Source organism: Gymnogyps californianus, chromosome 2 (assembly GCF_018139145.2).
Source record: "Gymnogyps californianus isolate 813 chromosome 2, ASM1813914v2, whole genome shotgun sequence".
Lineage (NCBI taxonomy): Eukaryota > Metazoa > Chordata > Aves > Accipitriformes > Cathartidae > Gymnogyps > Gymnogyps californianus.
This window is the reverse complement of record NC_059472.1, coordinates 136,123,258-136,139,200: the sequence shown is the minus strand read 5'-3', so window position 1 is coordinate 136,139,200 and position 15,943 is coordinate 136,123,258. Positions and strand designations below refer to the sequence as shown.

Sequence of the window (15,943 nt, the reverse complement as noted above, 5' to 3'; positions counted from 1 at the left end):
GTTGTTAACGAAACAACTTAATCATAAGTGAATACAATGACAAATTCCATAAATACATTAACAACAAAAGGAGGGCTAAGGAGAATCTCCATCCTTTATTGGATGTGGGGGGAAACATCGTGACAAAGGATGAGGAAAAGGCTGAGGTACTTAATGCCTTCTTTGCCTCAGTCTTTAATAGTAAGACCAGTTGTTCTCTGGGTACCCAGCCCCCTGAGCTGGAAGACAGGGACAGGAAGCAGAATGAAGCCCCCATAATCCAAGGGGAAACAGTTAGCAACCTTTCTACACCACTTAGACACACACAAGTCTATGGGGCTGGAAGGGATCCACGCAAGGGTACTGACGGAGCTAGCAGAAGTGCTCACCAAGCCACTTTCCATCATTTGTCAGCAGTCCTGGCTACCCAGCAAGGTCCCAGTTGACTGGAGGTTAGCAAGTGCGATACCCATCTACAAGAACAGCTGAAAGGAGGATCTGGGGAACTACAGGCCTGTCAGCCTGACCTCAGTGCCTGGGAAGGTTATGGAGCAGATCATCTTGAGTGCCATCACACAGCATGTACAGGACAACCAGGTGATCAGGCCCAGTCAGAATGGGTTTGACAGGCAAGTCCTGCTTGACTAACCTGACCTCCTTCTATGACAAGGTGACCCCCTCAGTGGATGAGGGAAAGGCTGTGGATTTTGTTTACCTGGACTTAGTAAAGCCTTTGACACAGTTTCCCACAGCATTCTCCTGGAGCAACTGGCTGCCCATGGCTTGGACATGGTGTACTCTTCGCTGGGTAAAAAACTGGCTGGATGGCCAGGCCCAAAGAGTTGCGGTGAATGGAGTTAAGTCCAGTTGGTGGCCAGTCACAAGTAGTGTTCCCCAGGGCTCAGTATTGGGGCCAGTTTTGTTTAATATCTTTATCAATGATCTGGATGAGGGGATTGAGTGCACCCTCAGTAAGTTTGCAGACAACACCAAGTTGGGTAGGAGTGTTGATCTGCTTGAGGGTAGGAAGGCTCTACAGAGGGATCTGGACAGGCTGGATCGATGGCCGAGGCCAATTGTATGAGGTTCAACAAGGCTAAGTGCTGGGTCCTGCCTTGGGTCATAACAACCCCATGCAATGCTACAGGCTTGGGGAAGAGTGGCTGGAAAGCTGCATGGCAGAAAAGGACCTGGGGGTGTTGGTCAACAGCCAGCTGAATATGAGCCGGCAGTGTGCCCAGGTGGCCAAGAAGGCCAATAGCCTGGCTTGTATCAGAAATAGTGTGGCCAGCAGGACTAGGGAAGTGATTGTCCCCTGTACTCGGCACTGGTGACGCCGCACCTCAAATAATACTGTGTTCAGTTGTGGGCCCCTCACTACAAGAAAGACATTGAGGTGCTGGAGCGCTTCCAAAGAAGAGCAACGAAGCTGGTGAAGGGTCTAGAGCACAAGTCTTATGAGGAGCAGCTGAGGGAACTGGGGTTGTTTAGCCTGGAGAAAAGGAGGCTGAGGGGAGACTTATCACTCTCTACAACTACCTGAAAGGAGGTTGTAGTAATGTCAGTGTTGGTCTCTTTTCCCAAGTAGTAAGTGATGAGACAAGAGGAAATGGCCTCAAGTTGTGGCAGGGGAGGTTTAGATTGGATATTAGGAAAAATTTCTTCACCAAAAGGGTTGTCAAGCATTGGAACAGGCTGCCCAGGGAAGTGGTTGAGTCACCATCCCTGGAGGTATTTAAAAGATGTGTAGATGTGGTGCTTAGGGACATGGTTTAGTGGTGGACTCGGCAGTGTTAGGTTTATGGTTGGACTAAATCATCTTAAGGGTCTTTTTCAACCTAAATGACTATGATTCTATAAACACTAGCAACCACTGTCGCAAAAGTCATCATTATGTGCTGTTTTAGTTTCTAATAATTTTTAGTCCTTTTAATAAAGGTGCTGTATTAATTTTCTACCTTAATCACAAACTGCTATCACTACTTCCCAGTAAGAAGTACTACCTTAAAATTATAAATACAGTTGTATTTTCTGCATAAATTACACTGTGTCAGACTTTTGCTAAACTAGAGTTACCAGACATATCTTTGATACATCCACAGAGTTAAGTTAGAAAAACCCTAAAACCTCTGGAAATCAGAAGGACCCAGGAGAAAGCTTCTTAGAAGTATCTGCACTACTTCTAAAAATGCAAAAATCCTTTGGAGTAGGCAGATGATTGCAACCTGACTGCAAACATTCTGCCAGACTTGGGGCTTCACCGCTCTGGGCAGATCAGATCATGGAATGTGCATTGTGTCATGCACTCATTGTCATAACCTTCCTGGAAATTTTTGTTTTCCTGGTCTTTCTGCGTATGCACATTTATTCTTTTTATCCACATCCGAACTGTGGAACTCCAGAGCACTCCCCTGCTCCACGTGCAGACCCAAGCTGCACCCTGACTGCTTGTCTGGCTAAGACCACTCCATGTGCAGACCCAAGCTGCACCTGACTGCTGCTGAGACCACTCCACGCCCTCACTCTTCATGCACTGATTAACCCTAAGAGCTCTAGATGGTAAGTAGGTAAGCAGGTAAACAAGAAACTATTACGCACTCCAACAGATCCCTCAAAAAGGATGACGACACTAGGACTACAAGCACACAATGATGTGTACTTACTGCCCATTTAGTTAAAGTCTTTAGCTCCATCTGCTTTCCTAATTCTTGCTAGCCTATTCAGTGCTCCCTTCAAAGTGAAATGGTTGATATTAATTCATTTAAATAAATCTCAAGTGATGGAAAGAATATTTATAAATCACAGCTTTCCAGGAGACTGATCTTAAGCTACGTATATGTCTTACATCAGGTATAAAATCTATTCTTAATTACATATTTGACATTGACTTAGAGAAGAAGGTGGAAGGGCAGAGGTTCAGTAGCATTTGTAGAAGTTTTAGTCATCTCCCTTACATTGAAAGCAGAGAGTAAAAGCTCCATAAATAAACTCCCTATACTGGATGACCTTCTGATAATCAGATACATCATTTCCACTAAGCCCAAAAACCACTCACTTGACAAGATATAAGATAATGGAAAAACAAACCAGATTATTTCAGGTAAAAAGCTTCGAATACCAATAGCTTTTCTTTTGCTATTTGTGTCCCATTAAATCAGCTTGTGATAAAAAACTGCAATACAGAAGCAATGGAGTGGAGTAAATTCCTGAAACCTTTAAGCACGGAGAAGCTTGAAACAGGAACTTCTTAAAGCTTTTTCATAAGTACATAAATATATCACACTGCTAAATCTGCCATAGCTCTATGCCCCATGTTTATTGGTAGAATATTGATGAGATTTGAAAAATACCTGGAGTGCTTACGAGATAATGATCTAGGAAATAAAGAGCTAAAATGGAAACATGATGGTATCCTCTGCAGAACTCAACAACAAAATGGAAGTACTGTCTATAATATGCGGAAGTAAAAAGCTGCACTATAACTGGTGTCAGCTGGATCAGTCAATTTTTGTCATGTCCTTTACAGATAGTAATTAATTACTTTTAACTTGAATAGTACATCCAGCTCATGGAGTCCTCATCTGACGAGATACAATCAACTTGCAAATATTCTGTAAAGAGTTTATTCACATAGCAGGTTGAATGTATGCCAAAAATATAGACACACTTGTGCAAAGGCAGTTCTGTCTGACTTGGAATATTCACTCAACTGCAGAGGAAATTTCAGCCACTTTGCTTCCAGTTCAGTAGCTTACGGCATGAAACTTGAGCTAATAAATCCTACTAGATCCAAAGCAGCTTTGTTGCTAGCTGTGTTTTCCTTATGTTGCACTCCCTGAAGTCTAAGTGCTAAGCAACAAAATACAAAAGCTGTCAGGGTTAGCCTGGGTCCAGTATTGACCCAGTAGTAGCAAATAGCTTGATCCCTGCTGAAGACACTGAAGCCACCACAGGGTGTCTGACTTGCATCCCTTCCATCCTCCCATCCTGCGCACTGGCTTGGGTGCTCTGCTGCTCTATAATCCCTGGATGTTTCAGTACATCGGCAGGATTCTGCAAAGAAATCACTGTGAAATGAAGAACTCTAGGAAACACCACACAGAGTCGCAGACTTGGCTCAGGACCAACTGTGTTTATGAATTCCAGCTTTGCACAAATTCTGCCAATTCACCTGGCTTCAGTCAGTGCAGTCATCCCAGGTGCCCGTACTGATCACTTTTTGCCATGACTCAACCTCCACGTACCCCCAAATTGGAGGAATGACTTTGCTAAAAGAGACTAAGCTCACAACTTTAAATACTGATTTGTTTATACACAAACATTGATAATTTGATAACGTGTTACCTATATGGCAACATGTTATTTAAATATGCATAAAATGCACAATTATTTTGTACTTTCAAAGGTTACACTTCACAAAACTGAAAACATTGTATGATGACTGAAAATAAGCGAAGAATTTCAAGAAAAAATGTGAATAATAAATTGAGACCATTTTATCACATACAATAAGAGCACAAAGAAACTGCAGAAAAGTAAAAAAAAAAGGGCAAGCACTGAGTTTGTAAATCAACACTGCACACTTTTCTAAAGAAAACAAACGTGTCTACATTCTAATAAAAATCAGTTAAGGGAGGTCCTACAGCCTATGTTACATTGGAGAATAAATTAGATGATTACAGCATTCTCATCTTTTTATAATCTATGATTCTATTTAACTAAAATAATGGAGATTTAAGATGATCACTTACAAGATCAACTTATACTATTTTACTGAATTATGAAATATTTTCCTCAGAAACTAAAACAACCAACATTATGCTTTGCAAAGTTCAAAGTGTCAAATAATTTTTCAACACTTAATGAGTTATAACTACCTTACTTGACAGTAATTCTTGTCTTTTACATCCTGAAAAGTAAGATCAAGTAATTTTCATAATGGTTAGCTCATTTTTCTATCCTGAATTCCACATAATGCAAGCACAATTAGAAACATTGCTATCTGAAACATTACTGAAACAGGTTTTTATTCAGCTACATTTTGAATCATACTACTAGGATGAGCTGAGCAGATACAAATTGCAATTGAGGACAACAAAAGAAAACAATCTGGCTTTTTCTATCAGCCAAACCAGAATATTTTGTCTAGTGGTGAATCTGTAGTGACAATGCACACACACACACACACACATTTTTTTCAGCTGAATTCATTTCATAACATCAGACAAAAATTCTCCTTTAATAATGGGGATCCCACTACCAGAAACAACACAAGAGAACCAGAATTTAAAAAGAAATCTTAAGTGAACAGATTTTACTTTTCTAACTTTTGAAATTATGCTTAACATTTCCAACCTTTAAAAAGAATTGGGAAGCATGTTAACCTTACCATGGGGGGGGGGGATCGTGTCTGTTTGTTTACATCTTAGAAAACAAAATGTGGTTTTATGTAAATTATTAAGCAGGTCTGTCTAATGTGATGTTTATAAATTTTTACTTCTTCAAAATATTCATATTTTTGTTTTCCAAACAGTTTCAGATCCCCCAAACAGCTGATCTATAAATAATCTTCTATTTCAAGTGCTTAATTTGCTACAACATTTGTAAATATTTCTCCCCACCATTTCTGACCACTGAAGAAAAAAGAAGAATTACCCCTTCAGGATTATATTTTGCTAACACACCATTGCCATGGAATTCTTCTAAGACATCCTTAATTTTCTTGGTGGAATCTAGACAAAAAAATAAAGAGAGAGAAAATGAAAATACAGAAAACGGATTTACATAACATGAACTGTAATTAAAGAAACCAAAGTGCTAATAGCTTTTCTCAATGCACATTAGTAATTTTCTCTAGCTGTATGAGAGCTGTGGGCACAAAGAAAATGAGAACATACTATACCCTCTCACCAAATACTGTAGAAATCAGCAAGTAAACACAAAATGCTCAGAAACAAACACTCTTTGACCCAATCCTTAACTGTTGTTAAGTAGCATATTTGTGAAGGAGGTGTTTGCAAGGACTATTTCAAGTCACTTTTCTTGTCCTTGAAACCTGAGTCATCTACAGAACACGGTCATTCCCAACAGTGCTATTAAATCTCCTCTGGCACAGCTGCCAGTGAGTAGAGGAACTGTCAGAGGAGCCAGACAATATCAAGATAAAGGGGAAACTTGAAGAAAAAAAATCTTTTTCTGTGGTCACGTTACAGAAAACAAATGTTGCTATCAAAACCTCAATTTTTGCAGACTTCTAAGATATTCTAACCACTGACAGCTACAGTAACTTCAGGACAACTTTTGTCTAACAGAATCGCGCAAAATCCCTGCAGTTCAGAAGCACATAGGTCTAACCTTTCCAATTGGTTTTTAATTGTCTACGTGAAGAATAACAAAAGTTATTTCAATAAGTAGCCACTACGTAAAACCCTTAAACTCAGATTCACTTGGAATACATCATGCACGTAACCACCTTAAATATCTCAGCAACACAACAAAAATAATTGTAACTCAATTTTTTCTTTAAAATGCAGTAGTTGAGTGTGTAACAGTCAAATGTGCATAATGGCCACAACACTGAAGTAAACCATGAACTAGTAATGAGTAGCAGATGCATTACAGAAGAAAACAGGTAAACTTAATGGCTGCACATTTATTTCTACAACAAAACCTGGAAGGAAAGGAGAGAAGCAAAGAGTGCATGAAGAACAAGACTATCACATGAATAATTAGTCAGACACTTAAAATTACAAACATTAAGACCTAGTCTTACTGATTTTTTAATTATATCAACAAAATACAGCATTGTAATAGTTCTTAAAAGTTAAAGAAATTCAGCACCTTAAACCTGACTCTAAAAAGTACATTTAGTAAATTATGTGACCTGGAAGGAGAAAACATAGCAGCAAAGGATTTGAAAAATAGCTTTGTAATAATTCATAACAGCTATAAACAGGACACACCAGTAAAAGTCAGTTTTAAGATGTGCTGCAAGAGTTGTTTCCCCCCCACTCTCATACACAGTTTAGATTGTAATAAGAATGGCTTTTCCCAATGTTTGTCATTTTATGAAATTCTCTTGAATGAAAACACCCGAGACTATGTATGGCCTCAATAAAACAGTTTATTTTCACTAATCAGATGTATTTCAATGTTATTGCCAACTGTAAGTAATGGAGTTTAGCTGGTCTCAAGGGCAGCCACAGCAAATATTTACTTGATAAAGTCATCTATAGTCTTATTGCTGTGTCATTTGAAATACAGCAAATAATTACAACTTTATGTGAAAAAAGACAAAAAACTATTAAAAAATATCTTAAATAAATTTTATTAAGAACTGTATTTAGAAGCTGATGGGTTAGATATTTACTGATTAGGCTAAGTACACAAATTGATGACTGACAAAAACTTCTTTTTTACTTGGTCTCTATTGTTTCAATATGTTTTTCAGTAGTCATATACACGGTTGTATAAAAAAAAATTGCATCTTATGATAATGAAGTCAATAGCTATAAAAGTGGCAGCATGAGATGAGCAGATATATGACAGCGGTGACTGAACCTCATCCTAAAAAAGGATTTTTCTGAACTTTGGAGGAAAGAAGTTAAACACACATCAAATAGAAAGACGGCAAGGTCTCCTCACACACCTTTTATTATCCAAAGAAAATAATAAATAAATAAAATAGAAATGGCCCACTTTCTAGTGGTTTTGAAACAGTGTCTTGAGGTTTTCTCCCAACAATGACCATGCTTCTTTCATTTCATATTTTGCCAGATAAAGTCTATTCATCTTTAAATAAGTATTATGCCTATGCAACTGTAATTAAAACCAAAAACCTGTGTTGTTACTTATTAAAAATAAATTAAATCTTTGCTTTTAATTTTGTTCATACTCTTCTTAGTCAAGTATCACTAAGATAGAAAATATTCTCTATTCCAGCAACAACACAACTATTCACCTTTTTCATGCATGAGCTTAAAGCAGTCACATCCAAAAAGCATAGCCAATTCCATGCTTGAAATAGCTGTCAAGAAAAAAGATGTAAATTCTGCTTTAGTTGTCCCAGCAAAACTCTTCAAGAGATTTCCACATTCTGGACAGGAGCTGTATTTATTACGAGCACCATGACATACATTTCACAGCCAAGGCAGAACCACTTTTCACAATCTTTTGTTCACAGTCATTCAATCATTTTTTCAGTTCATGTGACAGTATCCAAACTAACATGAACAGAGATCTTTTAAAATGCTCAAAACGACACATCAATATTTTAAGTCAAACGTCAACTGATAGTCTTCTGCATGTGTACTCTTCAACAGTGCTGACATTCCTCAGAAAAATTAATTCTCCTTCCTCAGCCTCTAGTAGGCAAACTAGTATTAGGAACATATTCCGTCTTTAATAAGTTGACCTAAAGGAATATGAAGAATAGGATAATTTTCAAGTTTCATTCTTACTTGGGGATCACATAAAAAAGTTCTCAATGCTACTTTAAAAAAAAGTCAAGTACATGCTTTCCATCAAAAATAGACAAAAATTTCCAGAAAATATATACAGAAGTAACTAGGAAGTTTTCCTAACTTTTTTCCCTAAGTTTCCTAACTAGGAAATAACAACGTTATGGGTTCCATTACAGTTTGTTTAGTCTGATCCAAATCATCTACATACTCACTCGAAAATGGTGGTGTAAACACAAGCATCAAACCAGAACCTGTGTTCTCACTGTTACCTACAAGTACAGATGTTCTACATAACTTAGCAACTTACCTCTCTGTGAGCGGTCTCAGTAAATTCATAAGCACCACTCATGTTAAAACACAAATATGCTCTTACACTCCATTGGATTACTCTTAGCTGTTTTTTAAATCAGGGACAAATTCCTTCTTTGTCTAAGTCTCTGTATTCCAAGTTCTCCTCAAGAGAAACAGTTTCTAAATATGTGTAGATATAGCACATAGCCTGTCACCGCAGTGCTTAAATCCCATCTCATCTGCAAAGCTATAGCTGGCACAGTATGAATTTCACGTAGCTTTAAATATAAAGTTTGTTTCATGAAACATCTCTCTTTTTTTTGTTCTCACAATTTTATTATTTTTATTACCCACTAGCCCAGTGCTTTGGACATTCACTCAAAATATGGAAGACCTTCAATTCTCTCCTCTGCCTGAATGGATTTAAACTCTTATTGTTCAACCCATCTTCTGTTGCAATTTGGATAGAATGCAGCAGTGTTCATTTAGCCAAGGGGGTGGAAGGAGAAAAAGGGAAACCGTGGCGCAGGAAACAGAGCTTTCCTTGCATGAGACGTGGTTTCCCACCTCACACTCGAGCGAGTTTGGGGCAGAACAAACAGGCTAGGTATGGTGTGGAAGACTGCTAACTGAAAAGCTATTACTAGTACATGGCAGAAAAGTACCTGGATTCCACACAGTGCTGCAGAAATTCTATTTTAAAATAAAGACTCCAAAACAATAGATATATAGATGACACTTGGGCTAATGTTGTATTGTTTCAGAATAAAGGCAAAACAATTAAAATAATGACACTAGAAATAAGAAATATGCATATGTAACAGTAAAAGTGTCAAAGTGTCTGATTTTTCCTTAACTGTCTTTCAGACCTAACAAAGATACTTTTTATAACTGAAGACAAATTTACATACTAAGTTCAAAACCGTTTAAGATCTGGCCCACATTAAAAACTATGATTCATTTTTTAAAATGACTCAACTTTAGATGAGGAAGATAGAGCACTCAGTTGAGACTGGAATTTGGTGTACCATTTCTCCCACATTCAGAAAACACAAAACAGAAGGAAAGCTTGCCCAGATCACACACTTTGTCTACATTTTCTCCCCATCCTCCCAGAAAAATCCTTGAAAAGGATTTTCTTAAAAAAAAAAAAGACAAACTTATAAGACAACTTATATAAAACTCAGCTTAAATCACACGCTGTAACACAAAACTGCTTTACAATTTAAAGGGAAATAAGCACTAGAAAACGACTGGATTATGAGTAATTCCTTTATAAATCCAGATATGTTTTTCAGTCTCAACAGAAATTCACAACCTACATACTTATTGGACCATAACTAATTATAACGCCTACAATAAAAAGTAAAGTAATAATCACTTTCTACCTCTATTTCCCTTTTGTAAATTTTATATAATATGAAAAGTATCACAGGCATCGAAAGTCCTACCATGGTCAAGTTCAGAATTTATATATAGAAGCTCCAGAAAGATTTTCTATACATCCTATTATGATTGAGAAAAAAAAAAAGGTGCAACCTTCAATACACAATTTTCTGCATGCCAACAAAGACTAGCTCAAACTTGAAATCCCTGCTTGATACATAAGCCAATGAGAAGCGTGGGGAAAAACCCAGCACTCAGTTGACATCACAATTTTTATACGGGTTCTTATTCTTCTGCGGACTTTTCTTTCTTTTGTGGATGCAACCATACAAAAATGTGTGTGTATATATATGAATTCACACACACAGCTTTTTTTGCTTTTGCATAGTTTATTTTATTAAGAGAACTGGATAATGCTTTTGCTCAAGCCATAACTATGCTTAATCTAAAGCTTTACTGTTCTAGAAATACCAGTATGTTAAAAAGGCCAAGCCTGCCAACAAACCTGTATGCAGCACCAAAGGGTAAAAACTGTTCACCTTCCAACAAAAAAGGGTTGTTCCAGTAAAAACATAGTCTACCTAGCATGACTCAGTCTTGCAGCATGTCTGTGTTGGTAAGAGATGCCTGATGGTTGACACTGAACCAGAAGAAGGCAGTAGCTTACATGTTCTCTGCTTCCCGTACATATGGCTGTAGGCTCGCTGGCAAAGCTCTTTTAATATAGGTCACACCTCGGTTTTGGTTTGTGACTTGTAAGTGGTCTTTTGATGCAAATTTTACAAAAGAAACAAACATTTAAAACCTTAAGTGGGATAAACACTCAATTTTGGTTTTCTTGTAATTAGAATTTAAAACCTATTGCAGCCTTGAAAAGAGTGGCCAGGCTGGGAAGGCATCACTGTCCAGTGGTCTAAAGGAGACCTCCCCTCACTAGTTGCTACCAATCGTTTGGGTAACACTCCTTAAACTGGAGAATTTGAGTGACTACACTCTCCAGCAAATCACATTCCCATTGAATTCTGTAACAAACAATCAGGAAAAAGCTTCTTAGAAACGCAGGCAGAATTGGATGATGCTACCTAAATAAATAGAGTGGTAAGTAACTTCCACAACAGGGAATGGAGGAGGCAGAAGAGGCAGGTGAGGGAGGTGGGAGCAGCAGCTCCTGCTGCAGAGGACAACTTCTTCCTCCTGATGTCCGATGCAGGAGCTGCCTTTTCCACCTGTCCTCCCTGCTGGGGCCTCGCATCACAAGGAGGAAGATTGATCCATTTTACCCATTGCTATGTATTAAATGATACTTATGCAGACAATCAAGGAATTCTTTGTGAAAAAAGCAATATTGACTGCATGTGCCAGCACATCTTTAGTCCACATTAATAAAAATGTCCACCAAATCCCACTTCCCTACAGCAGATGTTCAAATGAAAGTATACTGCAAACAACAGGGATTTGGGAAGGAGTAGGGGGAGGTGTAATTTTTGTCTGCTAGTGGGATAAGCTTTGAAAGGAAGAAATAAGTAAAGGACAAAAACATACTCCAGGACTTTAGAGGAACTGCAGGTAATTCCTGTGTGTACTTAAAAACATTCTGAGAAGAAAAAGAACTAACCATCTTTTACATTTTAAAATTACTACAGCTAACTTACTCAGCTTCTTTTGGACTCCTTTGTCTCCCAACATTCAGAAAATTAAGGCTGAAACAGTTTGAAAGATCCTCAGAGCACATCTCTGAGAGCAAGGTTCAGGGTGTCAGGGCACTGCAAGGGCTGAGGGCTCCCTGGGGCCAAGACCCCACGGCTCCCCCGGGGCAGCAAGGCAGGGCCTGGCAGCCAGGGCCTGTCACATCACCACAGCTGGGAGCAGGGCAGCCCGGGGGGCAACCCCAGGCCCGGGCATCGGGCACCTCCCTGAGGATGGGGCAAGCCCGATGCTGTCAGCCCGTGGGTGGGCCCGACTCTGGGGAGCTGGAGACCAGCCCTGCTGCAGTGTTGCCAGGGCAGGGCTGGCCGGCCCCGGGGGGCTGCCATGGGGTTCTGGGCCATAGGCAGGGTCTGGGAGCACTGGGGGAGGCCGGGCAAGGACAGTCAGGCCTGGCAGTACCGTCAGGGCCCGGAGGCAGCATTCCCTCATCCTAAGTTCATGAGGTGAGAAAACCATGATATTGCAAGTCATTCTAATACTCAGCTTCAAAAAGCAGTATTTGTGCATGTAGTTAATATGCCATACTTCAGAAACAGCTTGCCCTGAGACCGGGAAGGAGGTGACACCCCGGGAGACCTCTCCAGCCCTCAGATCCCATCACCTCGCTTGAGCCTGAAAACTAATACAAACCTCCAGCAAGTAACTTCATGGCTCCTTCTTTCCTTTTTCTCATTTCCTGCTTATTTATAGCTGGTCCCAATATCTGATACCAGCTGCCAGCTCATAACCTTTCCAGTTAGAATGATGATGAAACCATTGTCTATTAAATTAAGAAAGTAATGCTATTGACAACATATTTCACCCCAAACACTAACTCTAAGCACTAACCTTCTAACAGTGAAGAATCAGTTTGGTTTGAAGTTTAGCATGTACTATTTCTGATTTTAAGCAAACCCAGGGAAATGGCTTTATAAGTTTGAGAATATTTGTACTGGTTTTGAAATCTACATTTTAAACAATAGAGTAGTTGGCTTGTTTCTATTTTACCCAAAATCTTTCTTTATAATTTTTAATACGTACACGTTGAACTCATTACCTATTTAACCTAAACTTTAATTATGGCTTCAAAAATTATTGAATAGAATATATGAACATACGGTATATTCTTACATGCCTACGTACTTAAACACAGGTCTATAAAAAAGCAATTAATTTTTGCAGTTATAAAAACAAGTAGCTCAAAGAAGTGAAGTAAAAATGGCACAGGATTGCTCACATATCTAAAATTAAATATTTTGCATACTTTGTGTCAGAAATCAGAAATATTTTGAAACATTCCAACTAAGATGGAAGTAGATACCTATATTTTATAGAAGTCCACAAAATAACAAAAATTTAAAAATGTTAAAAGTAAAACTAAGAAAGCATTACCATGTAACCTTTCCAAGCCTCTACAGATAGGCCTAAGACACTTTATTTCTACCTAACATGTTATTCTTATGCCTGATCTTTTTTCTATTGGCAAACTTTAGCTCCCCCATCTATTCCTTCAACATATACTTACTAAAAAGTGGTACACAAGTTTATCATATTTCCACATATATCCCAAATACAAAATTGCCAAAGAGGTTATGCAATACCAAGGCATACAAAGATGTTAAAAACTTGTGGGTTTGAATTTACACTACCACTTAAATTATCACACATCATATGAAACACAGTAGCTGTGCAAAGGGAAACTGTGAAGTAGTTTAAGCTAACACATTTCACCTGTTCACCATGAAGCTGAGTCAAAATTGGCAACATATTTTACCAAGGTAACATGGCTTCTTTTGATTGCCTGCCTTTATTTTAAAGAGCTTGGGGGAAGCTCCTCAGGTGGAATAAGTTGCCCTGTGCAGCTGGGGGTTGGTTTGTTTGTTTGTTTTGTTGCTGTTTGTTTGTCTTCTCCTCTCCCCCTATTTCTTTACGAGCAGGCTGCCTTAAAGCTCCTGTTTCATTGCAAGACAATTTCAAAGCTACATCTGGTTCTTCCATTCTTCCATGCAGCACGGACAACTCTTGAAATGGTTTTGTACTCTTCTTGAAACAGGAAGATTTAATGATTACTTTTTTTTTTCTTCCCATTTTGCTTTATCATGTCTTGCTTCCAAAGTATCACATTCACTTTACTCTTCCTCCTACAAAGTTTTAAAGGTTTATACAGTGACATTTCTTGACATCCTATGTACTGAAACTGTATTTCAGACACTAAATTTTAGCTCTCTTAATGTTGGAGGCAATACTACTTCTGACTTTTACCCAAGGCAATTTTCTTAACATACAGTAATTTATTAACTTATGAATGAGGGAATATAAATGTTGAATCAAGGGATTATTTTTAAAACTAAAAATCCAACTCAATTTGGTTCTATTTGTCTTATGGGTTTCTATAATCCGTTAAGACACATCTATCTTGCACTTCAAGATGTATTTACTATTGCAAAGAAATGTTATTTAAAAACAAAATCTGCACTTCTTCCAATCATGATTCTCTATTATAGTTTATCTTGGGAGCAAAGGCTTTAAAGTCAAATACTTACCTGGACCATAAAACTAAAAGAATTAGCAACAAAAGTACACATTGCTCTGGATCTTGAACTACAAATGATGAAGGTTCCTGCACTTGCTGAGGATATGTACTAGTAACAAGCTGTTTTGCCCTTTGTCTGTTCTAAATATGATTCCTAAACTTTTGTTCTTCATGATCACATGCTTGGTATAGTAGGGAAGCGCAGCTGAAAAAGTGTTCACTAGAGCCTGTTCTCCCCAGGACTCAGAGAAACAAGCCTTGACAACTCTATCAAAAGTTTTTCAACATTTAGTGGCAACCAAAACTATCAAAAACTCTATCAAGCATTGTAGTGCTGTTACTGTACACTTATTTCGGCATGCCCAAAATTCTCTGTTGCCTGACTAGATTTGGATGTGGAGACTCCACATGACGTAGTTATATATACACTGTATACAAACATACATACAATGTTGCCAAGAATGTTGCCAAGCCCTTGCATTTTACTTTATATATACATGCACATATATACCTATGTTCAATTTGGTGAATTCAGATCCATTTTTGCAATCAATAAGATACTACTTGATCTAACCTATCAAATCTCTATAAAAATTAGCTTAAGGTGGCCATATACAGTCTGGGGAAGTAAAGAGAAAATGTCTCCTCTACATTCTATACAACTTTGGACAGTATAAGCAGATTTGGCTACTTGGGGCATTACACAATATTTCATATTTGTTAAAATTGTGCTCCAGTTTACATAGTAAGAAATTGCCTGAAGGTTCATGACTCAATACTCCTGATTAAAAAAAAAAAAAAATCATTATTGCTTATATAAAGTCTCTCCAATTTGTATTTCCTTTGTAGAAAGTTTTTAAGTTTCTGTGTGTTCAAAGTGTTGACCCTGCAACACCAGTTCTAATTTTCTACTGTTTCTGCTGAGAATCCTGCCATAATTCCATTTTGGACACAAACTCTGAGTACTTACAGTATTACAGGTGTTGAGCCTGTGAAAACATTAACTTTAAACTTTCTATGATATTAATCACTGAAAAAATAACAGCTGTCTTGTGCATAGGAATGAGCTGCTAAGTGGACATCTGCCTAGGAGTCACAACCTCCCAACCACTGCTTAATTACAAAGGCACAGTCTGATGCAGAGATTGTTTCCACTGTGGTATTTACACATTCAGCTACCTTGTAAGGCTACTGAAAAAGAGTACTACTAAATAGATGGAATTAAAAAATAAAACTCAAAGAAAAAAGGCTACAGACTGAGCAGTAAAAATCGAAAGTCTCATTTCTAGTTCAAGATCTAACTTTTGGGATAATACTGTTCTCCTAATGCCCAGGAACTTGAAGTTTAATGAAATAAAGGACTGAGAAGAGGCTACAACTTTGTCTTAACTGTATATTAGGAAGATGGGAAGTTTTCCCATTTCCATCACTACAGCAAAGCAACTCAGTATTTATATTATACCTTCACACATTAACTAAGGTTAATATCATAGAATCATAGAATGGTTTGGGTTGGAAGGGACCTTAAAGATCATCTAGTTACAACCCCTTTATCATGGGCAGGGACACCTTCCACTAGACCAGGTTGCTCAAAGCCCCATCCAAC

At 38.1% G+C, this 15,943-nt stretch overlaps 1 protein-coding gene across 12 annotated transcripts in view; it reads right to left on the bottom strand.

Annotated features, from left to right (window-relative positions):
* The window catches only part of DGKB (diacylglycerol kinase beta), a 334,240-nt gene that overhangs the window by 292,419 nt on the left and 25,878 nt on the right, over nucleotides 1-15,943 (bottom strand). For 11 of the 12 annotated variants that reach the window (XM_050891901.1, XM_050891903.1, XM_050891909.1 and 8 more), the window contains exon 2: nucleotides 5,635-5,711. In XM_050891901.1, the coding sequence (XP_050747858.1) occupies nucleotides 5,635-5,711 (77 nt within the window). The remainder of the gene's footprint in view (nucleotides 1-5,634; nucleotides 5,712-15,943) is intronic. The other variant, XM_050891912.1, reaches the window with a different exon arrangement.